The 25,479-nt window shown below is 41.4% G+C and overlaps 1 protein-coding gene and 1 long non-coding RNA gene across 8 annotated transcripts in view; one reads left to right on the top strand and one right to left on the bottom strand.

The window, feature by feature from the left end:
* LOC114487993 (uncharacterized) overlaps nucleotides 1-13,642 on the top strand; it is a 53,486-nt gene extending 39,844 nt beyond the window's left edge. For both annotated transcript variants that reach the window (XR_003683621.2, XR_003683622.2), the window contains exon 9: nucleotides 13,561-13,642. This is a non-coding gene — a long non-coding RNA (uncharacterized lncRNA). The remainder of the gene's footprint in view (nucleotides 1-13,560) is intronic.
* Nucleotides 12,880-25,479, bottom strand: part of TTC17 (tetratricopeptide repeat domain 17) — a 163,403-nt gene continuing 150,803 nt past the window's right edge. For all 6 annotated transcript variants that reach the window (XM_007126403.4, XM_007126405.4, XM_055091536.1 and 3 more), the window contains 3 exons: nucleotides 17,629-17,748; nucleotides 16,268-16,411; nucleotides 12,880-14,664 (listed from right to left, as the gene is read on the bottom strand). In XM_007126403.4, coding sequence (XP_007126465.1) covers nucleotides 14,533-14,664; nucleotides 16,268-16,411; nucleotides 17,629-17,748 — 396 coding nt within the window. In that variant the 3' untranslated portion in view covers nucleotides 12,880-14,532. The remainder of the gene's footprint in view (nucleotides 14,665-16,267; nucleotides 16,412-17,628; nucleotides 17,749-25,479) is intronic.

The following is a 25,479-nucleotide window of genomic DNA, read 5'->3' as shown; positions in this document are numbered from 1 at the left end:
AGGCGGACTCATACGGTATTTTTCCTTTTGTGTCTGGCTTATTTCGCTTAGCATAACATCTTCAAGATTCATCCATGTTGTAGCAGGTATCAGAGTTCCATTCCTTTTTTTTTTGGATAATAATATATTTTTAATTGAAGTATAGTTGGTTTACAATGTCATGTTAGTTTCAGGTGTACAGCACAGTGATTCAGTTATATATAAATATACATATTTATTCTTTTTCAGATTCTTTTCCCGTATAGGTTATTACAAAATATTGAGTGTGGTTCCCTGTGCTATACAGTAGGTCCTTGTTGGTTATCTATTTTATATATAGTAGTGTGTATATTTTAATCCCAAACTCCTAATTTAGCCCTCCCCCTCCCCCTTTGTTGACCATAAGTTTATTTTCTATTTTCATTCCTTTTTTAAGGCTGAATAATATTCCATTCTTTGTACCATATTTTATCATCCATTCATTTGTCAATGGACACTTGGGTTGTTTGCACCTCTTGGCTATTGTGAATAGTGCTGCTATGAACATGGGTGTACAGCTGCTGCTCTTGATTCTTTTGGAAATTTAGTTCTAGAAGTGGAATTGCTGGATCGAATGGTAATTCTCTGTTTAGTTTTTGAAGCTCTGACCCACCTCATTGCAGATGAGGCCATCAGAGGTTAAAGGCTGGCATTGAGAATCATCCCATCAGCACTTTCCCATTGCTAGTCCCACTCCCGTCCGATACGGGGCACGAGCTTTCCCTGTGCCCAGATGCCCTTTAAAAAGAAAGACAAGAGGAGGGGAATAGGATGACACCCTGAATTACTGAGTATTTTTGTTAAAACTGCAGTCAAACTCTGAACTGCACAGTGATTGAGATAATATTTAAATTTATCTGAAAAACGCCTACTAAATTGGACCAACTGGGAGCACATTAGAACAGGGCCTTGAGAGCAAAGTTGGATTCAATTAAAAGTTCAGCTGTGGGAAATCAAGTTGGTTTTTCCTTTTGACATCAGGGTTGAAATGTACAAATTTTAAACTCGGCTACAGACACAGTGAAGATCATCGTAGCTGGTGGTTAGTGCCATCGATACCAAGGAGCTGGACAAGGTGCTGGGATGGAGAGGATGGAGGGGCCTGTTTTAAATCACATCATGGCCACAGGGAGGGCTCCTCGGAGGAGGTGACACTTGGGCTTAACCTTGATGGACAAGTCCACCCAGAGGAGAGCCATTGTGAGAGGGTTCCCGTCAGGAGGAAGTGCATGGAGGCCTGGAGGTAGGAAATAGCTGTACATGTTTGAGAAACAAAAGAAATTCCAGAGCGAATACAGCGTAATGATTAAGGAGAGAGCGTGACCTTTCATTCTTGATCATAACCCCCCACTCCTTCAGATTCTTTAAGGATGCCTCATATGTTCCAAGGTCATGTTTAAATTCTGTAGCCCTGAGCCCAGGCGCCTCGTAGATCTGGCTTCTCTGGCCTCCCCTTCCGTCACTATAGTGCGTCCACCTCCCATCAGCCGCGTTCTTTTCTCCACTCGGCCTTTCCTTCTGCCTGGGACACCGGCCTCCCTCTTCTCTACCCGTCTAATTCCCTTCCTGTGTTTACAAACCCGGCTCCTGCCACCTCCTCCAAGAAACTTCCCCAGTAGAGGGGATCGCTCCCTCCTTTGCACCTCCACTGTTCTGTGATGATTGTTTGTGTGCCTTTCTGTCTAAGTGACTGCGTGATCCTTGGGGGCAGGAACCCAGTCTAATTATTCATGTTTGTGTTCCCTGGGTTTACCTGGTAGGCACCTGTATCTACGCTGATGTCTCCCAAACGTTTTCTGCATCCTGGTCCTCTCTCTTGGGCTTTACACCCGTACATCTACCTGCCTATTAGATAAGTTCATGCAATTGGCCTCGAGCGGGGGCCCTGGGCCCACAGGTGCACCTCAGAACCCCCTGGAACCGGTTCATACTGCCTGGGGGTGACAACTGCTGCACCTCTTCCCAGCTCTGTGTGGAGTGATGTCAGACAGGTGGCTTGAAATCGGCCGTGGTGGGCTTATTTCCACCATTAGAATTGGCGAGTACTAAAATCAGGACTTCTTCCTTCTCCCCAGGAGTGAGTTGTTAAACATTTCCCAGCACACCACTGCTTGGAGGGCTAGAGGGTTTATTAAAGCCCAGGTTGCTGGGCCCACCCACCGAGTCCCTGATTTAGTAGGTCTGGGGTAGGGCCTGAGACATTGCATTTCTAAAAGTTCCAGGGATATGCTGAGGCTACTGGTCTCGGAGAAGCAGAGGCCTACAGGCACCTCTGAGTCACGTCCAAAACGAAAGTCATCATCTTTCCCTCAAACCCACGCCTCCTGCGTTGTTTGTAGGGAAGGGCAGCACCGTCCGCCGAGTTTCTCAGCCAGGAAGCTGGGATCCTCTCCCTCGGCTTCCGGGGCTCAGTGGCCACCAGGTCCTGGCATCTCGCCTTCATCAGCTCTCCTCTGACCCTTCACCTTCTGCCCGTGCTTGGGGCCTGGGCCCTGCCTGATTCACGCCCCGTCTCTCCTTGTCTGCGCCCACACCAGCCTCCTGGGTGGGCACCCTGCTTCCATCCTCACCTGCTCTGTCCTTTCTCCACATCACCTTCAGCGTGATGAGACATCAGTCCCATCCCGTGATTCCCAGCGTGAAAGGTGTCAGTGGTTCCCCATTCACGTCTTCAGGAGCGCTTCTGTCTGGAGTCCTCCTCCCTCCCTCGGCCTTCAGCGCTCACCCTAACTCCCCCGCCCCCCCTCCAGGCTGGGCAGCTGTCTCTCCTCAGGGAACCCCTGCCCCCCTCCTGCCCCATCACCACGCTGCTCACCCCACCATCTCCCAGTTGCCTCTCTACCCACCGGCTTCACCCATGTCACTGCAAGCTCACGAGGAAGGAACTGAATTTGTTTCATTAAATCTCTTTCCTCTGTGCTTACCACTGAGTCTGGCACACGGTAGGCCCTTGTCTCGGCTTGGCTTGCGGGAAGAAGACTCTGAGAATTTTAGTGCACGTCGTTTATTTGGGAAGTGATCTGAGGAAGCACCAGTAGGGAGTGAGGGGCAGGATGGGGTGTCGGAAAGCCAGTAAAAGGCGTCGTCTCTTCAGGCCAGTTGCCCCTGGGGACCCCACTGAAGCTCAGTCCTCTGGGGATTCTGGGAGCAAGAGTAGAAAAGGCCTCAGAGTCATCTTACTCAAGGGGTATCTATCCACCAACACCCCATCTGTTGGGGCATTATTAACTCTCCAGCACTGCCTGCCCGTGCAAGCCAAATGGCTCCCATAGCCGGGACAGTCCCCAGGCAGTAGCTGTGGGCACGTTGAAGCAGTGCTGAGGGCATATGAGCGGATACCGACAGCCCCGGCACAGTGCTCACTGTTTGGTACGTAGACGTGAAGCAGAGAGCATCCCAGCATCCTGGGGAGAGGTGACAGCATGTTCAAAGGCACTGAGGCCTGAAGGAGCCTAAACCATCCCAGCTTAAGGAGAAATAATTATTTCCCAAGAAGAAAGGAGGGGGGAGCTGGATGAAGATGGTCAAAAGGTACAAACTTCCAGTTTTAAGATAAAAATGTACTGAGGATGTAACGTACCACACAATGGCTATAGCTAACACTGCTGTATGGTGTATCTGAAACTTGTTAAGAGAGTAGATCCTAAGAGGTCTCATCACAGGAAAAAACACGTTTTTTTCTTTTTGTATCTATATGAGGTGATGGATATTCACTAAACTTATTGTGGTAATTAATTCACAATATATGTAAGTCAAGTTGTTAAGCTGTACACTTTAGACTTATATAGTGCTGTATGCCAGTTGTATCTCGATAAAACTGGAAAGGAATAAAAGAAGGAGGTGAGGAGGGGTCTGCGTTAAGGGACCCACCCTGGGGCCTTTTGAATGGACATTCTCTGGGGGTGACGCAGACTTGTCTGGTGTCTGGGTGTTACACACCTGGGGTGAGGTTGGAGCTCATTGTCTGGGGCAGCGCTCCCCGCTGGGACTCTGCTGATGGAGATGTTTCATATCTGTGCTGTCCGATACAGAAGCCCCATGTGGCTGCTGAGCATTTGAAATATGGCTGGTGCAACCGAGGAGCTGAATGTTTAATTTTATCCCATTGTGATGAATTTAAATGTCAGTGCCAGTGGGCAGGTTGGTTACTGGCTACCATCGTGGACAGTGCAGGTCTGTGAGCTCCTCCACCTCCCTGTTGCCTCTCCATCCTCTGCAGCCAGGACTCCGAGCTGCCCTGATCATGAGCATCCCTGAGCCTGGAGTGCCACGTGGTCCCCCCTTCGTTTGGTCCTCAGATCCTCAGCCTTGTGTCCGGCTGCCACCTGCAGGATTTGGAGAGCAATGGGCAGAAGCTGGCCTGGTCCCTGGGTCCCCTGATTTTCACTAGCCTCACCCCAAGGCATGTGACTATAGAGAGAAGGCCTGGTGAGAATGACTCTGACACATTCTCAAAACCCTTGGAGAGGCCTTAGTGGAGAAGCCCCAGGTTCCCGTCTGCCATCTTTATGAAGTTAGCATGTGGTAAGGGTCTGGCTGGGCCTTACTTTCACTACTGGTCTGGGCTTGTTTTCAAATTATAAAAGGTACCTTGCTAATGCAGCTGGGCATTTTCAGAGAGGCTGGGCTTTCTGTGATAGGCCCTTGCAGAGATTTTGGGGTTGGAGGGCATGGAGGAGGTAAACTCTAGACAAAATGGGAGTCTGCTCTGAAGCCAGCGTGTCTGGATGCCCTTTTCTATTTCATCCTGTATGAAGGATAAAATTCATGTCTTTCTGTAGCAATGCTTCTCACACAGGGATTCGTGTCCCCCAGGGGAAGGTTCCAGGTTTCTTGGAGGTAAGGTCATATGCAGTGTAGAGCTGGCCTCTCCAAACGTCCAGCCATGTTGGCCTATGGAACACACACACTGGAATCCTGCACCTCCAACTCCAGCACATACAAAGGCAGGATATGATATTTTAGAATATTGAGCAAACTCAAAATCAAGAAATTACCAGGTGCCAGTGATGGAGTGGGAACTGGCACTGAGAATTCCTACAGGCCTGAAGAACTGTGGTCTTGGGTCCCCCGCAGGGACAGGGATAAGCCCTCATGGACAGTTGATTGATGGAACTGGACTCTGTCTAAGGCCAGGAGCAGGGACGAGACCCAGACCAGACAGCCCCTGTCTACCAGGTAAAACTATTAGGACCTTGAGCCTCCTACCTGTGGGAAGGTAGGGTCCTAATTCACACTCTCCATACAGTGTGGAAACCCCAACTTCAGAAGCTAACAAACGTGTTGACCTTATGGGGTTTCCAGTAGAGGCCACTTCAAAAACTTCTGCGGAGGGAGGTGTCTTCAATCCCAGGTACTTGTGGGATTACCTCGAATGTTAACTCCTGCTAAATAAGGACAAAAAATATAAAATATGTGAGGAAGCCTAGCATCACTCACTCGTTCATTCATCCATCCATTCATTCAGCAGTTTCCTCTGGACACCTACTCTGTACCAGGGGCTAGAGACACATCAGGGTACGAAACAGAGACAAATCTTGCATCATTAGAACATATGTGTGGGAGTGACAGACAACAAGTAACTTACACAGTAGACTCAATAATGGTAAGAGTTACCGGGAAAAGTAAAGCAGGAAAGGGGATTAGGAAATCGTGGAGGTAGATGTCACAATTTAAAATATCACGATTAGAGGAGCCTCCCAGGGAAGGTGGTGAGGAGGTGAGCCAAGTGGATATTTGGGGGAATCAAGGTATGAAATTTCCATCACCCCAAAAGACTCCCTCACTCTGCCCCTTCGTAGTCAAACACCACCCTTAACCCTTGGCAACTGTTAATCTGTTCTCCGTATGGTTTTTCCATTTCCATAATGTCATGTAAATGGAATTATACAGTCTATAGCTTTTTGAATCTGACTGCTTTCACTTAACATAGTGAACTTGAAATTCATCCATGTTGTTGCATGAATCTGTAATCCGTTACTTTTTTTAAAAAAAGTTTTTATTTTATATTGGAGTATAGTTGATTTACAATGTTGTGTTAGTTTCAGGTGTACAGCTAAGTGATTCAGTTATACGTATACATGTATCAATTCTTTTTCAGATTCTTTTCCCATAAAGGTTATTACAGACTATTGAGTAGAGTTCCCTGTGCAATACAGTTATGTCCTTGTTGACTATCTATTTTATGTATAGTAGTTTGAAACTGCTAATCCCAACCTCCTAATTTATCCTCCCCCCACCTTTCCTCTTTGGTAACCATAAGTTTGTTTTCTATATCCATGAGTCTGTTTCTGTTTTGTAAATACGTTCATTTATATCATTGTTTTTTAGATTCCACATATAAGTGATATCATATGATATTTGTCTTTCTCTATCCGACTTACTTCACTTAGTATGGTACTCTCTAGGTCCATCCATGTTGCTGCAAATGGCATTATTTCATTCTTTTTTATGGCTGAGTAATATTCTGTTGTATAAATATACCACATCTTTGTTCATTCATGTGTCGATGGACATTTAGGTTGCTTCCATTTCTTGGCTATTGTAAATAGTGCTGCAGTGAACATTGGGGTGCATGTATCTTTTGGAATTGTGGTTTTCTCTGGATATATGCCCAGGATTGGGATTGCTGGATCATATGGAAACTCCAGTTTTTAAAGGAACCTCCATACTGTTCTCCATAGTGGCTGTACCAATTTACATTATTCCCATAATCCATTACTCTTTATTGCTGAGTAGTATTTCATCAGTTATTCACCTGTTGGAGGACATTGGGATGTTTCTAGCTTTTGGAGATTATAAGTAAAGCTGCAATAGACATTCACATATTGATTTTTGTGTGCAGATAGGTTTTCATTTCTCTTGTGAAAATAATTCAGCAGTCGTTTTCCTGTTGTAAATGTATGTGTTGAGTTCTTGCTATGTTCCAAGATTATTCTAAAAGTTTCCCACTGGATAAAACTCATTGAAGCCTTACACCAACCCCACAGTGTAGGAGCTGTTGTTATTCCGATTTTAAGAATGGGAAAACCATAGCTGAGTTTAAGTAACTTGCCCAAGACAACAGCAGGGAAGTGATGGAGTTGAGATCTGAGCCCAAGTAGCCTCGTTCTAGAGCCAGCACTCCCAAACACCACGCTATGTACATCCATTATCCCATTTAATCCTCCCAGCTACAAAATGAGATAGATGAGGTTATCCCCATTTTACAGATGAGAGAACCAAGGCTCACAGGTGAAGTAACTGGTTCATAATCACACGTATGTGGTGGAGTTCAGATTCAAACCAAGTTCAGATTTACCTAAATTAATGCACCAAGTTAGTGCTCTTAGCTGCTCTCCTACGCTTCTTCCACATATAAATTATTTCTAGTAAGTACTTCATTCTTAACTGTTCTCTAGTTGCTTTCAGGTGTGTTGACCTTGTCTCTTCCATATTTGTTCTCCTTTGTGTGTCACATGTCTGTGCCTCCTAGCGCTGAATGCTGCACCCAGTATGTAGTAAATACTTAGTAAATGCTGAATGAATGACAAACAGTGCAATTGATGTGTTCCTCTCCTTCCTGCTGTTGGAGTTTGGAGGGCTTTCCACCCATATCTCATGGTTTTTTAGGAAACCAATCTAAGGGAAACAAAATATCTTACTTCTCTGCAATGAAACTTGCAACACATACTTGCGCGTACACACACGCACGCACGCACGCGCGCGCGCCTCAGACTCCCTACTCTTAATCTGGCTACTAGGCTGATAGAGGAAACCCAGTCTATTTCACTGCCCAAGAGCCCTGCACCACTAGTTAAGGAGAATGGGGCCAGTCTGGTGGGGCCAGCTTTGTGTGGATACTTCCCCTTTCCTGGATCCAGCGACCCTACTCAAGTCTATGCTTGTTGTTATCTTTCAAGCAGTGGATGAGCCAGCAGCAGGGGAGACTGGCTTCTAACTTCAGCTTTTGTGGTTCTCCTAACGGTCAGATCTAATCCCATGTTTTCCTTTTCTGTGGAGATGCAAACAGGCAAGTCCAGCTTTACCGATGAACATTTAATTCAGCACCTATTGATGTTCAACACTGTAAATGAGACATTAGACATGGCTTCTTCCCTCAAGGAGTCACAGTCTAGTTAGAGATAAGACTGAGAGAATTAGAGGACACAAAGTCTACTCCTGAATGTTGAAGACCCAGAAACAGAGGTCTCTGATGGATTCACTGTCCGAGTCCCCTAGGGTGGTGTAGTCTCTTCCAGGTGTACAAAACCTTGGTTTGGACACTCCAAGCAGAGCCCCCCTGCCTGCCTTTCCATACTTTTCTTCTGCAACTCATTTTACATTCCACAAACATGTATTGAATGCTTACTATGTGCCAGGCACTGTGCTGGCCACTGCAGGTGATCCCATATGGTGGGAGGATAGAGTGTGGGTGGGGAAGGTGGTGAGAGATGAGGTAGGGTCCAGATCGTGAAAGTCATCATAAGCAGAGCCAAGAGCTTTGGGCTTTGTCCTGGTGGAAATGAAGAGCCACTCCCCAGCTTGCACTTGAAGCTACAATTTAGTGTTTCCCACATGCACCAAACTTCCCCATTTCCATGTCTGGGATTATGCTGCTGCCACTACCTGGATGCCAACTCCTCCACTTCTCCCCCTTTTTTCACTTACTTAATTCCACTGGTTTTCAGAGGCATTGTCCATGTGTCACAGGATGCCATGTACCTACAGCACCTGTGATAACCCCTTTGGTGACACTCATCACCTGTAGGGAAATGAGCTGACCATGTTTCTTTTTTAAAAAAATTGAAGTAGAGTTGATTTACAATGTATTATTTCTGGCGTACAGCAGAGTGATATATATATTCAGTTATATATACATATATGTATCCTTTTTCAGATTCTTTTCCACTATAGGTTATTACAAGATATTGAATATAGTTCCCTGTGCTATACAGTAGGATGTTGTTGTTTATCTATTTTAAAAATAGTGGCTCATATCTGCTAATCCCAAGGTCCTAATTTATCCCTCCCCTCCTCTTTCCCCTTTGGTTACCATAAGTTTGTTTTCTATGTCTGTGAGTCTGTTTCTGTTTTGTAAATAAGTTCATTTGTGTCACTTTTTAGATTCCACATATAAGAGATATATGATATTCGTCTGACTTCACTTAGTATGGTAATCTCTAGGTCCATCCATGTTGCTGCAAATGGCATTATTTCATTCTTTTTTTTATGGCTGAGTAATATTCCATTGTATATATATACCACATCTTCTTTATCCATTCATCTGTCAGTGGACATTTAGGCTGCTCAATGTCTTGGCTACTGTAAATAGTGCTGCGATGAACATTGGGGTGCGTGTATCTTTTTGAATTATGGTTTTCTCCAGATATATTCCCAGGAGTGGGATTGCTGGATCATATGGTAACTCTATTTTTAGTTTTTTAAGGAACCTCCATACTATTTTCCATAGTGGCTGCACCAATTTACATTCCCACCAACAGTGTAGGAGGGTTCCCTTTTCTCCACACCCTCTCCTTTATCATTTGTAAACTTTTTAATGATGGACGTTCTGACCAGTGTGAGGTGATACCCCATTGTAGTTTTGATTTGCATTTCTCTAATGGCTGCTCAATGTCTTGGCTACTGTAAATAGTGCTGCGATGAACATTGGGGTGCGTGTATCTTTTTGAATTATGGTTTTCTCCAGATATATTCCCAGGAGTGGGATTGCTGGATCATATGGTAACTCTATTTTTAGTTTTTTAAGGAACCTCCATACTATTTTCCATAGTGGCTGCACCAATTTACATTCCCACCAACAGTGTAGGAGGGTTCCCTTTTCTCCACACCCTCTCCTTTATCATTTGTAAACTTTTTAATGATGGACGTTCTGACCAGTGTGAGGTGATACCCCATTGTAGTTTTGATTTGCATTTCTCTAATAATTAGTGATTTTGAGCATCTTTTCATGTGCCTATTGGCCATCTGTGTCTTCTTTGGAGAAATGTCTATTTAGGTCTTCTGCCCATTTTTTTTTTTTTTTTTGAGTTCTATGAGCTGATTGTATATCTTGGAAATTAAGCCCTTGTTGATCATATCATTTGCAAATATTTTCTCCCAGTCCCTAGGCTGTCTTTTTGTTTTGTTTATGGTTTCCTTTGCTGTGCAAAAGCTTATAAGTTTGAGTAAGTCCCATTTATTTTTGCTTTTGTTTCTATTGCCTTGGGAGACTGACGTAAGAAAACATTGCTACAATTTATATGAGAATGTTTTGCCTATGTTCTCTTCTAGTTTCATGGTGTCATGTCTTATATTTAAGTATTTAAGCCATTCTGAGTTTTTTGTGTGTGTATGGTGTGAGGGTGTGTTCTATCTTCGTTGATTTACGTGCAGCTCGCTGTCCAGCTTTCCCAACACCATTTGCTGAAGAGACTACCCTTTCTCCTTTCTCCATTGTGTATTCTTGCCTCCTTTGTCGAAGATTCATTGACCATAGGTATGTGGGTTTATTTCTGGGCTCTCTACTCTGTTCCATTGATCCATATGTCTGTTTTTGTGCCAATACCATGCTGTTTTGATTGCTGTAGCTCTCTAGTATTGTCTGAAGTTTGGAAGGGTTATGTCTCCAGCTTTGTTCTTTTTCCTTAGGATTGCTATGGCAATTCTGGGTCTGCTGACCATGTATCTTGTCTCCAATCAGATGCTTAGCTCCATGTCTATTAAATGTCTATATCCCCCACTCTTACAACATATGGGCCTGGTGCAAAACAGTTGCTTAAAAAAAAAGTTACTGAACTATTGAATTAATAATGGTGGACAGACCCAGCAATACCCTAAAGCTATAGAAGCATCAGGGAGAAGAGACTGGAAATTGAAAGGGAGAGGGAAGACTAAATCAGGGACAGCTCCAGAGGACATGTGAAGCTGTTCTCACTTAATCTACAGAGGTACTGTCTGGTCTCTCAGCTCTGCCCGAGTCACCCATTGCTCCTGATCCATGTAAAACACTTTGAACAGGGACAGGCACACACTATGCAACCAATAGATGTTAGTTCTTCTTATTAGCAGAGGTCTTCAATCCTGCCACCAACTCTTTTCCCAGTTCTAGAAATAAATTAAGAGTTGTATTCTGTTTCTGGACCCTGATTCAAAAGCTTGACTGCTTAAGAAAGTGAGGAGTTGGCCCTATGAGGGCATTTAATACAAATGTTTGAGGAAAATTTTGTCCTTCTGTTTTTTGCTTTGGTGGATTTCTTTCATTCTATCTTACAAGTCACTAACTCTCTCTTCAGCTGTGTCTAGTCTGTTTAACCTATCCATTGAGATTTTTATTTCAATAATATTTTTCACTTGTAGGAGTCTTATGTGGTTTTCACCATATCTACCTGCTCATGGTTCTTTCTTTCTTTTTTTGGCTGCCTTGGGTCTTTGTTGCTGCGTGCGGGCTTTCTCTAGTTGCGGCGAGTAGGGGCTACTCTTTGTTGTGGTGCGCGGGCTTCTCACTGCAGTGGCTTCTCTTGTTGTGGAGCACGGGCTCTAGGCATGAAGGCTTCAGTAGTTGCAGCACGCGGGCTCAGTAGTTGCGGCATGCAGGCCCTAGAGCACGCGGGCCTCAGTAGTTGTGTCTCACGGACTCTAGAGTACAGGCTCAGTAGTTGGGGCACACGGGCTTAGTTGCTCAGTGGCATGTGGGATCTTCCTGGACCAGGGATCAAACCCTTGTCCCCTGCATCGGCAGGTGGATTCTTAACCGCTGTGGCACCAGGGAAGTCCCTAACCTGCTCACGTTTCAGTCTCTGTTATGTGGATGCTAGTCTTTCTTTTAACTGCTTGAACATTTTCAGCATTCTTACTTTTCAAATTGCTCTATTATTTCTTGTACATTAGGAATGAATTCTGTTGTTGGACATGTGAACTCTCTGACCCCATAACACTGGAATTCCCCAGTTCTGTCTTTAAATCTGTGCTCTTGTCTATATTCTCTCATGTCCTTAGTGATCTCATCCAGTCTCATGGGTTCAAATACTATCCCCATGCCTGTGACATCCAAATTTATATCTCCAGCATAGATATCCTCTATTAACCCTAATTTATCCAACTGTCTACCCAATATCTTCACATGGTCTGTACAAAACTGAATTCCTTAATCTTCCCCACAAAACTCTTGTCTAACTTTGGTCTTCCCATCTGAGTTAATAGCAACTCCCTCCTTCTAATTGCTCAGGTCAAAAAATCCTAGAGTAATCTTGACTCCTGTTAAAACAGGTCAGATCACGTTATTCCTCTGCTTAGAACCAGTGACTTGCAGTGACATATAAAGCCCCACAACAAAAATAAACAAAACAAACCCAAAAAGCTACACAATCTGGTTCACCTCTTCGGCTTCATCTCCTATTATTCTTCCTCTTTCTTACACCTCTTCAGCCAAAGTGGCCTCCTGTGTTTTGAAACTTTCAGTATGCTTCTGCCTTAGGGCATCTACCTTTGCTGTTCCATAATGCCATGTAAATAGAATCATATAGTACATAGCCTTTGGAGTCTTCTTTCATTTACCATATGGGGGAAAAGGAAAAACTACAGAAAGAACAGATCAGAGGTGGCCAAGGGTTAAGGGTGGTGTTTGACTACAAAGGGGCAGAGTGAGGGAGTCTTTTGGGGGTGATGAAAGTTTTGTACCTTGATTGTTGTGGTGGCTGTATGACTATGCATTTGTTAACATTCACAGAACTGTACGCTGAAGAATGAATTTCACTGTATGTAAATTTAAAAAAAAAAACAAAACAAAATCACAAACAACGGTTGCAAGTTTCAGGAAAAACTAAATGCAACATTGTGGAGAGGTGGGGAAGCACGAAATACACTCAGACACACACAAGGATCCTCAGTGAAAAGAGGTTCACTTTATCCAGCAATGAATGAGCTGCTTCTCAAAATACATCTGATATAAAACTGTTTGTTTGAAATTAGCTGGACTCCAGCTGCATAAAAGACAGAAGGAGAGTTGACAGGCATGTCTGACTGCTCACCTGCTTCTAAGAAATTACAGTCTCTGCTAGAACCAAATGCTCCAGGTTTAGTGACCCAGTATTTGAGATGACTGGTGTCTGATAATGTTCTAGGAAACCCTGTGTTCAGTGGAGTCCTGTCCCAAAGGGAGTGCTCAGTTTCACAGTGGTACAACTCTCACCAAAGCTCCACGAAGCTTACTTCGATGAACTTTAGGATCTCAGTGCTCACTGGAGGGCTGACTTTGTGGTTTAGATTATTCTTCCTTTCCCAGGAAGGTCAATTATCAACTCTGAACATCTGCTGACTGTGCATCTTTCCTGGTCAAAGGTATCGTGTTAATAAAGTTCATCAACCATAAAACCTAGTGATGGATTGTTTCTCCCCTCATCTTGCTCTGGTGGAAAGAAAGATAGATAAAGACAACCTAGGACTTGAGAAGATCTGACCCAGAGTTATAGTTAGGCTTCAGAGCTGTCCAAATGAGCCTGGTTCTATAAAGAAGAACCACACCACAGACCTATTCTCATAAACAACTTTTATTTTTGTCCTCAGGATGTGCCCTTGAAGACTCCCAAATGCCTGGAGTCTCTGACTCTCCTTGGACCAGAGGCATAAGCATTGTACGGAACACTCAACCTTGGCTCATCACTCTCCTGAGGGGCTAAGTCTGAAGGCCCCAGAGAGAGGGAGCCGACACTCATGCCTCATTCCAAGATGGGTAACACAGTGAACAAAGAATTAGTAAAACACAGACTCAGTCTGTAGAGGGCTTCAAATATACATATTCTATATATATAAACCTGTTATATAGGATTTCAACTTATTGGTTTCCTTGTGATTTGTAATTAAAGTACAAATGATATCGATGTTGTACACTGCTGATTTCCCCTTCTCAGCCCCCCTCCCTCCCCAACATAAATAACATCACAAAGGTCAGGTGATCCTAAGAGTTTCTGTCGTAAATATTTTGTTTTTAAAATCATTTCCCCTTCCTCCCCCGCCAACTACCTGTGAGAGTTTGGATCGGAGCAGCATGGAACGGACAAGGCTGGGGGCAGCATGGAGATCTAGTGGGGAGAGCGCGGAACATTGCTTCTCACTGACTGGCACCAGATGGGCTTCTGCATTTCCACTGACAACAGAGGCTACGACGGGAAGCAGAGAATGTGCGATGCGGTTTCGCCCTCCTCCGAAGTGGAGGAGGCTGGCTGGACCACTGAGAAAAGCCCTAAAGGCATTTTCGAGACAGAGCACAGCTCCAGAAATGTCTTGGCTCAGTATTTACACAATATCTTTAGGCTGCATTTTCCTTTTAAGAAATTTATGTTTCTGAGGTTGGCTGGGGGAAAGAAGGAACTTAAAAACCCAAACAAACCAATTCCCACATATGTAAAAGTCCTGTTATATGTCTTACTCAGTTATTGTCACACACATCATTAAAAGTAGATACTGACAATGACTGGTTTCTTATTCCTGTTTTGAAGAGCGTGAGAAAAGAGAGACAGGAGAGAAGGGAGGAGTGAGCTAAGGAGAGCGCCGGCCCTTCTTCAGAATTAAGTGACACTGGATGGTCTGGATTCGGTTCTTGGCTGGGACAAACTCGGGCTGCAGCTTCAGTGTAGATTCGTACCACACCAGTGCTTTCTCAAACTCCTCCTGTAAGGAGCAGAGGGACAAAAGTGAGAGGGGTACCGCCGCCAGACTAAATAGATACGGTGACTTCTTTTCCTGTGAAAAGCGCATCTGTGGTAGTGACAATCCTGCAGCATTTTCTCAGTGGATCTCAATCTCTGAGGAAAACGCTGAGGTCTGGAGGAAACAACTACCTCCATCCCCAAGGTATGAGATAACAAAGAAAATTATGGCAGAGCCCAAGAACCAGAGGGAAAGGGGAGATCAAGTTTACAGAGGTTTGGCCCAACAATAGGAGTAACTGTGGGAGCAACAGTAAGAACCAACATTACTGAGTACCTGCTGCGTGCCAGGAACAGCGCTAGGTGCTTTATGGAATCCCTTCCTTTAATCCTCACAGAAACCTCTAGAACTATGTCTGGCAAAAGCTTATTTTGCATCTGCCTGAATTTTCTACTGTTAACTGGAAAGATGGAAGTCATGTCAGGTATCTCAATTAGACTTGTAAATTCTGAAACAGTTTCTTATTCTCCCTAACACTTGAAAATACGAACACGGTTTGGAAATGATCACTGCCATAGTGAAGGCGTTAATCTTTTACTTAGACTAATACTCTCAAAGAAGAGCCCAAATCTACTGCTTAAATGGCTCCTTCTGGCCAAATGAGAGGCAGAATTCCTCATTCACAGCAGCAAATTTTGCATTTACTGGGGATGAAAATAGATTCTTCAATTTTAAGAAGCAGAGAGGGAAATCTGCACATTCAGCAAGACCTACCTGGCCAAAATTATATTTCCTGCCTTTGAAGTCACGGATAACACATAAAACTTAGAGCCCGAAGCTGCTCATTCTATTAACCTTTACTGAGAGTACCGTGGGAAGAGCCCCATGTGGGACCCCAAGCTTTGGATGAAAGTGGATGGCACAATTCTCGTTAAATTTGGCTATGACAGCTTCTGGGGGACCCCTGGGACTTTAAGTTTTGAAATTGGTCCTTGTTCTGAACAAGATGGCTTTGCCATTTTATCTGTAAATGGTATCCTATGAAACTAGTGGCATTCCACCATTCATCAAAGCTTTGGTGAGCACCTACTATGTGCCAAACCCTGTGAAGTGCTACGAACAGGGAGATGAAGAGGAGTCTTTCCTAAGGAGCTCCTGGTCTAGGGGGAGAGACTAATACTTGAAACAAAAGTTATAAAACAAGGTGAAAGTACAACAAGAGCAATCCGCACAGGGCATCATGAGTGCAATGGCAGGGACCTGGCCCAAGCTTGCAGTAAGAAAGCACGAGAGTGTGTCTGTCCACGTGGAGGGTTAGGTAGGTTTTCTGGAACAGGTGACGTCTCTAGAAAACTGCAGGTAAATCTGACTCTATTACTGTTAAAAACTCAAGGTGAGGAACTACATAGTTGCAAATACGTGGATGAACTTCCTGTATTATTTAAAAAACTCACAAACCCCTTACCTATAAAATATACCTTTGGTGGAGAGCTAACAATTTTAGACGCAAAACTTACAGGAAACTGGAGGACAGTGACACAGTTAAAGAGGGTTTGAAATCAAAGAAGATGTGCCGGAGAGAAGGCGGCAGAGCTGGTGTGCTCCGCTCACAGGCCAACCTCACCATCGCCACGTAGACGTTGCCCAGCGTGAAGTGGTTCACAGCAAAGTGTGGCGCGATCTCCACTGCCATGGTGGCCACGATGACGGCGTCGTTCCAGAGCTTGGCGTTGTGCAGGATGTTGGCCAGGCTAATGAGGGGCACATCCTGGGGGAGGAAGGAGAAGGCGAGAAGGGAAGAGCTTTCATTCTCGGCTCTGGTGATCGTTAAGTAATGTGGTCAGCGTTTCCTGGTGAATGGCAGAGTCGTGCAACTTAGCGCGGGAGGCTGCTGTTTGCTACGGGTCTGTGATAGGGAAGGAGCGCGCACCAGCCTATCCACGCAGTACTTCTTTCATTGAGTGAGACTTGCCTCAGAAAACAAACAAACATGTCAGCTGCGTAAAAACCTGCTGAGTGCGGTTGTTGGCTTCCATCCTGGTGCAAGCTCCTGGTCGCGCTGCAGCTTGGTAAGGGAAGTTGGTGGCCCGACGCTCTGCACAGCCCACACTCTGGGGCACGCCGTCACAGAGCCAAGGGGTTTTCTGCAAGGACCGCTGCGCTGCCTGAGGCAGGGGCTGGCAAGCTGTGGCCCACAGGCCAGTCCAGCCTGCTGCCTGCTTTTGTAACTTTTTATTGGACCACACCATTCCCATTCCCTTAGGTATTTCTGTGGCTGTTTTCACGCTATCATGGCAGAACTGAGTGGCTGCAACAGAGCCTGTCTGGCCTCAGACCCTAAATTTGTACCACCTGGCCCTTTACAGAAAAAGTTCCCTGACCCTTGATCCAGAGTCTTCGCCCTTCCCTATTGCCTAGCAGTACAGAGCACAGAATGATGGGTTCATCAAGTAGCAGTATTATTATCACAAATATTTATTAATGTCACAAATATTTATTCCCTTTAAATATGTTACCTGAGCAACTGCCATCTATAATGCATTGTTCTACATCACTGGGTTCTTCTATAGGAGATACAGAAGAAACAGAAAAAATGATCCATCTTTGTCCTTGCTGGACACCCACAGAGTGCATGTCATTAATAAGGTCACAGAGGTTTAAGAATTTGCCTAAGATCACAAACCTAGTGAGAGGCAGAGCTGCATTTAGAACTCGGCAATGCCTGCTCCTGATATAATGTTTTACAGTGATCTTGAAGCCCTTCCCTGATGTTCCATCTTGCTGAGGTAGGGAAGGCACAATAGTGGGTGTAATTCACAGGCTTGTGGTGGCACAAGTAGGGTCATAAGTTTTTCCTCCCTATCTTAGCCTTTTGCCATTTTCTTACAGGCTGAGCATGAGGAAGGTTGTTGAAACCTCAGAATAAACCACTGGGCAAAGGAAAGGACAGAGGGATGGAAATTCACACCACTGAGTTCCACTCACCTTCATTTGGTGTGGAGCATAGTGCAGGGCCTGGCGTAGGCAGTCAATCGCCTTCTTTCCTTGGCCTTTCACTCTCCAATAGAGGGCTGCCATGCTGGAAAGGACCCAGGACGTCTGGTTCTACAAAGGAATGGTCAGCTAAGGCTGATGTTTCTTAAATAACACACTAATTTATCACCAAGATTAAGAACAGTAACACAAGTAACACAAGTTAATGACCATTAAACTGAGTACTTACCTGGTCCTGGTGGTCTGCTATACACTCATGTTCATCCTCTTATTAATCCTAATAACAACCCTATAAGCTTGATTCTACTATTACAGCCTTTTTATAGATAAGAAAACTATGATCCAGAGAGGTTACATATCTTGTCCAAATCCACTCAGTTACTAAGTAGCAGAACTATATTTCATGCCCATGTTCTTTTATATTTAAATTTACTTAGCTTTTTGAACAGGTAATTCATTCACGTTTCAAAAACCAGGAATTATATAAAGTTATACAATGAAAAACCTCCCTGCCATCCCTGTCACTATTATATACAAGTAAACACTATTTTTTAGTTTCTTATGTAACCTTCTAGGATTTCTTTATGCTTTATATAAGCAAATATGAATACAGACTTATCTCTCACTCCTGCTTTATAAGCCTATTACTTATATAAGAGATAACATTCATCTGCACTTTGCTTTTTTCACTAAACAGTACACCTTAGAGATCTTTCTACATCAGTGTGTAGAAAGCCTCTTCATTCCTTTGTTATCAGCTGCATAGTATTTCATTGTTTGGAAGTACCATTATTTATTTAACTAGGTCCTTATTAATGAATATTCCTCTCTTCCTCAGTTCTTCACTATTAAAAACAATGCTGCAAACATGACTTTGTATAGGTGTAATTTTGTATCTGTGCAGCACATCTGTAGGAGACATTTCCAGTGTGGACATGCTATATCAAGGGGATACACGTTAGTTTGATAGAAATCACCACACTGCTTTCCATAGGACTGTAGCAATTTAATATCCCACCAGAAATATACACATGTCCCTGTTTCTTTATTGCCTCACCAAGGAGTCTATTATTAAACTCTGGGATCTTTGATAGGTGAAAATGCGGTTTAAATCTACATTTCCCTTCTTATGAATGGAGCTGACCATCCTTTCATGTTTGATAGCCTTTTGTATTTCTTTTCTGTGAACGACCTGTTCTTATATGGTTAATTTTTCTGTGAGGTCTTTAGCTTATCTATATGAGAAAGCTCTTTAGGTATAAGGGAGATTAGTCCCTTGCCTGTATATGAATTACAGATACATTCCCCCAGGCTTCTCAAGTCTGCCTTTGGACTTATGGTGCTTTGTGTGATATAAAGGTTTTAATTTCTACATAGTTCAGTTCATTACTCTATTTCTGATGGCTTCTGGATTTTCAGTTAGGAAGGTCTTGTTTACTCCAAGGTTATCAAGAATTTTTACCATGTTTTTTCCCCAGAACATTTGTAGTTTCATTTTTCACATTTAAACCTTTGATCCACTTAAAATTTAACTTGCTGTAAAGTAAAAGATATGGCTCCAATTTAATTTTTTTTTCCAGATGACTACTAAGTTGTCTCAATAATAGTTAATGAGTAATTCCTCTCTCCCCCACTGTGATGCTACCTTTATCATATACAAAACTTTAGTACTTAATTTAGGTCTAATATTGGGTTAGTTTAGGTTTAATTTTGCATTTTCCTGTCTATTTCATTCTGATGGGCGGTCTCTAACTCCCAGCCATTAGAGATGAGGCAATCAGAAAACTTACCCTGCTTCCTATCTTCTTTCTGTCTTCCAATGTATTTTTTTTGGTAATTTTATCATTTTTCATTGTCAGGGCACATAGCATTTATATTCTGTTCTATCACCCAATTTCCTGCCTTTGTTTTTGTATTGGTTCTACAGTTAAATATAGTCCTTGATCACTGACATTACTTTTGTGCGGCTTCCCTAGTCATCTCCTGGTTGGCTGAAGTTTATCTTCTAGTAGTTTTCTTAAGAAGGGCTGATGGCAAAATTATTCTCCGAGATTGTTGTTATGGGCTGAACTGTGTCCCCCCAAATTCATATGTTGAAGTCTCAAATCTCTAATTCCTCAGAATGTAACTATTTAGAAATAGTCTTTAAAGAGCTGATTAAGTTAAAATGAGGCCATTATTGTGGGGCCCTAAATCTAATATAACTGGATTTATGTGAAGGATTTATAGAAGAGGAAGAGATACATCAGGGTCGTGTGTGCAGAGGGGTGACGGCGAGAGGTGCCAACAGGGTGGCCAACTGCAAACCAAGGAGCGAGGCCTCAGAGGAAAACAACCCTGCCGGCACCTGGATCCCCGACTTGTAGTCTCCAGAACGGTGAGAAAATAAATTTCTATTGTTTAAGCCACCCTGTCTATAGTATTTTGTTATGGCACCTCTAGCAAACAAATACAATCATTTAAGTTCAAAACTTTCTGTCTGTGGCCTTTATGCCTGAAGCACAGCTGGCTGGACATAAAACCATGGCTCAATCTTTCTTTCCTTGAATAATTTGCTGGTATTGCTCCACTGCCTCTTGGTTTGAATGGGTGCTGCACAGAAATGTGAAGCTAGCCTGATGTGTTCCTCCTTCTTTATGACTTGATTCTTCTGACTGGCTTCCCAAAAGGATCCTTTTTTAAAGAAAATAAAATTACCTTTCTTTAATGCCAATATCTGACACATACTGAAGAACATATTTATATATATACACATACAACAAATATGTAGTTATATAAAATATACATGTATGCAGTAAAGCATAAAATAATGAATATTTCAGAAACCGCTACCCTACTAAAGAATGAACATGCTTCTCCTGTATGTTCTTACACTATGCCATCCTCTTGTCTTTTCTCCAGAGGCACACACTATGCCAAGTGTTGTGTTTATTATTCCATTGCTCTTTTTAAACACCGTTCTATCACTTACACACACGTATTTGCTCCAACAATACAATAGTTTACTTCTTCCTGTGCATTATAAACATGGTGTAAGCAGTCTTCTGGGACTTGGTGTTTTTATACAGCTGTCTAAGATTCATCCATGTTGCTGTATGTAGTTTCAGTTCATTCAGTTTCCTTGCTGCACAATTAAATGTCCATTAAGTGAATATGCTATAACGTATTTATACATTTTCTGTAAATGGGAGGGTCTGAGTTATTTCCTGTCTTTAAGTTAGCTTCCCATTGCCAATAGATGTACAAAGAGGTTATCTAGTCTAGATACCTAGGAGTGGAACTGCTGGGTCAGAGGATGCGCAAATGTCCAACATAACAAGAGAAAGCCAAATTGCTTCCTAAAGGTGTTATGACAAGTTTCAGTGCTATCAGCAGTGTTTAAAAGTGCCTCTTGCTCCATATCCTTTTTAACTCTTGTTATTATCAGTGGGGATAAAACAGTATCTTACTGTAGCCTTTATTTGCATTTCCTGATTATGAGTGAGATTGAGAATTGTTTCTTGTGTTTATTGGTCATACATATCTTTTTTCTGTGAAATGTCTGTTAATATCTTTTATACATTCTTCTATTTTATTATTTATCTTTCTCATCACTTTATTTACATGCTCTGCATATTAATCCTTGTAGGTTAAATGTGTTAAATGAATTTTCTCTCACTCTGGCTTCTTTAATTTAAAAAATGTCTTTAATTAAAAAATTTTAACCTTTAATGTAGTTGAACTTAATAACATTCTCTTCTCTAGCTTATGCTTGTATATTTTCTTTACGAAATCTTTTTGTACTTCAAGGCCAGAGAGATCACCTCCCACGGTTTATTTTAATTTTTAAAGTTTTGTTTTTGATACTTGAGTCCTTAATTCACATGGAGTTCATTTTTTGTGTATGATGTGAGGTGAGGATTGAAATTAACTAATTGCCCCAGCAAGCTTTCTGAGTATTTCCCTGTCTCCCAATTGATCTTCCACAGCTCTGTGTACACTAGAGACTTTCTGGGCTTCTTATTTAGTCCCCCTCATTATTTTTGCTTATTCCTTGAGCAAATGGCATAATGTCTTGTTTTGTAATTTTTCATAAAAGTAAGGCAATTCTCACAACCTATTCTTCTTTTCAAGAGTGTTATGTCTGTTCTTTACCCTTCTATATTAATGTAAAGATCTGCTTTTTTTTTTTTTTTTTTTGTGTGTGTGGTATGCGGGCCTCCGTCTGTTGTGGCCTCTCCCGTTGCGGAGCACAGGCTCTGGACGTGCAGGCTCAGCGGCCATGGCTCACGGGCCCAGCCGCTCCGCGGCATGTGGGATCCTCCCAGACCGGGGCGCGAACCCGGTTCCCCTGCATCGGCAGGCGGACGCGCAACCACTGCGCCACCAGGGAAGCCCTAAAGATCTGCTTTTTAAGTGCCATAAAAAAACGCTGTTGTTATTTTGATTACAATAGGATTAACTCTATAAATCAAATTGGGGAAAACTGACATGTTTATGGTGGGTGTCTTCTTATCCATGAACATTACATATTTTTCTGTTTATTTAGGTCTTTTAAAATGTCTTTCAATAAAGTTTTATCACTTTCTGCACCTAAGTCTCATGACTTTTTTGTTAGATTTAGTACTGGGAACTTTATATTTTTGTAACAAAGTAAATACATGTTAAAAATTATGTTTTCTAATATTTATTGCTGCTGTATAGAAATGCAACTTATTTTTATTTATTAACTTTACAGGCAGCCACCTCGATAAAAACATTGTTATTTCTAAATATTTGTCTGTAGATTCTTTTAGGTTTGCTATGTAGATAATCACATCATTTCTGAATAACATTTATTTTCTTCCTAATACTTATGCCATTACTTTCTTTTTCTTGATTTACTATACTTGTTACTAAAGTACAATGGACTTTACTAAAGTTACTAAAGTACATTATACTAAAGTACAATGCTGAAAAGAAGTGGTAGTGGTGGGCATTCTTTTTCCTGATTTCAAAGAATTATTTTAAATATTTCCCCCATTAACAATTATCTTTGATGAAGATGTTTTGTTGATTCTTCTCATCAGATTAAGGAAATCCTTGTCTATTCTTAATTTGCATTAGCTTTATATCACGAATGTACTGAATTTTATCAGATGCAATCTACTAAAATGATTTCATAATTTTTCTCCTTTAGGTTGATGAAATTTAAGATTTTCCTAAAGTTAGACTGTTTAGATTTGTATTTCTGGGGTAAACCCAACTGGTCAAGGTGCATCTTTTATATATATATATATATATATATATATATATATAACTAAAATAAGATATAAAAAAATTCAAAATTACAGCTGTAGATTTCAACATACCTCTCAATAATTGATAGTAGACAAAACAAATCAGTAAATATAAAGAATATATAGAGAGTATTATCAACCAACTTGACTTAAATGACATTTCTAGAACAGTCTAACAACAGCAGAAGATGCATTCTTTTCTGGTGCTTATGGAACATTTATCAAGACAGATCATATTCTGGGGCATAAAACAAGTCTGAAAAAGTTTAAAATAATTCAAATCATACAAAGTATACTGATTTACCACAGTGTAATTAAATTAGAAATCAATTAAAGCAAGACATCTGGAAAATACCCAATAGTCTGAAACCACATAACACACTTCTAAATAATTTATGGGTCAAAGAGGAGATTAGAAGGAAAATTATAAATCATTTTAAATTGAATGAAAATGAAAATATGACAAATAAAACGTGATATGCAGCTGACACAGAATTTAGAGGGAACTTCTTTTAGCACTAAACCCCTACATTAGAAAAGCAAGGGATCAAATTAGTAACCTAAACTTCCACACTGAGAAACTAAAAAAAAAAACAAACAAAAAACTTGTCAAATTAAATCCTAAGCAAGCAGAATACAGGAGGTAACAAAGATAAGAGCAGACATCAATGAAAGAGAAAACAGAAAAACAATAGAGAAAAATCAATGGATCCAAAAACTCTTTCTTTGGGAAGCTCAATAAAAACTGATAAACTTTTATTAGTCAATGTGACCAGGGGAAGAAAAGAGAAAAGATACAAAGTCCCAAGGTAAGAATTGAGAAGGTACATTACTACAAATCCTACAGATATTAATGGAATGATAAGGGACTATTATGAACAACTTTATGCCAATAAGTTCAATGACTTAGATAAACTAGACAAATTAAAGACACAACTAACAAAGCTCACTCAAGAAGAAAGACAATTTGAATACTCTCATTAAAGAAACTGAGTTTATAGTTAAAAATCTCTCACAAAGAAAACTCCCCATTCAGATAGCTTCAAAGGTGAATTTTCTATCAAACATTTAAGGAAGATATAATACCAATCCTCTACAATCTTTTCCAGAAAACTAAAGGTAGGGAACACTTCCCAACTCATTACACACAGTCATTATTATCCTGATACCAAAACTAGACAAAATATTACAAGAAAATCACAGACTAATATACTTATGAATATAAATTCAGACAGACTGAATGGCTTATCAACGGTAGAGAAAGGTGTGTGGGTTTGTCAATTTCTCTCATTAAATCAATCATTTTCTGCTTTATATATTTTGAGGTTATTTTTATTGCATATGTATAAGGTTAGAAGCAGTATATATTGTTTTTCTGGTGAATTAAAGCTTTTATCATTACGTGGTCATTCTCTCTGACCCTAATAATTTTTTCTGCTTTGAAATATATATTTCCAGGTAATTAATATAACTATAGCTACTTCCTTTTGATAGTATATTCCTTTTTGATTAGTATTTTCCCATTAACATTTCTATTATGCTTTAGGTATGACTCTTAAAAACACAGCTCCTTTAAAAAATTTCCAATTTCACATTATTGTGACCGTTATATTACAGATTTTTTTAAAGACTGTTTATCATATTTCTTGGTTTCTTTTTATCCTGATTCTTGAATACATTTTTTCCTCTTTTTTGCCATTTCTTGGATTGATTTTTTTTTTTTTTGGTCCTCCTGTTCTTACTTCATTATTTTACCCTCAGAGGTTTGGGAGTTGCACATTTTTTTAAAGGTTACCCTTAAATTTCTACTTAATATTTAACTTAACAAAGTCCAAGTAATATATTAACTCACTCCTCCTGAACACTAAAAGGGCATTTGAATACCTTAACTCTGATCATCCCACTCCCAAATGTACATTTCTCCAGTATTTCAGTTTAGCCACTTCCGAGACTGAACCAGAAAGAAATAGAAAACATAAACAGACCAATCACAAGCACTGAAATTAAGACTGTGATTAAAACTCTTCCAACAAACAAAAGCCTAGGACCAGATGTCTTCACAGGCAAATTCTATCAAACACTTAGAGAAGAGCTAACACCCATCCTTCTCAAACTCTTCCAAAATATAGCAGAGGGAGGAAAACTCCCAAACTCATTCTATGAGGCCACCATCACCCTGATACCAAAAGCAGACAAAGATGTCACAAAGAAAGAAAACTACAGGTCAATATCACTGATGAACATAGATGCAAAAATCCTCAACAAAACACTAACAAACAGAATTCGGCAGTACATTAAAAGGATCATACACCATGATCAAGTGGGGTTTACCCCAGGAATGCAAGGATTCTTCAATGTACACAAATCAATCAATGTGATACACCATATTAAGAAATTGAAAAATAAAAACCATATGATCATCTCAATAGATGCAGAAAAATCTTTTGACAAAATTCAACACCCATTTATGATAAAAACTCCCCAGAAAGCAGGCATAGAGGGAACTTACCTCAACATAATAAAGGCCATATATGACAAACACACAGCCAACATCGTTCTCAATGGTGAAAAACGGAAACCATTT

The sequence above is a fragment of the Physeter macrocephalus genome, chromosome 16 (assembly GCF_002837175.3).
Source record: "Physeter macrocephalus isolate SW-GA chromosome 16, ASM283717v5, whole genome shotgun sequence".
NCBI lineage: Eukaryota > Metazoa > Chordata > Mammalia > Artiodactyla > Physeteridae > Physeter > Physeter macrocephalus.
This window is presented reverse-complemented; position numbering and strand designations above follow the sequence as displayed.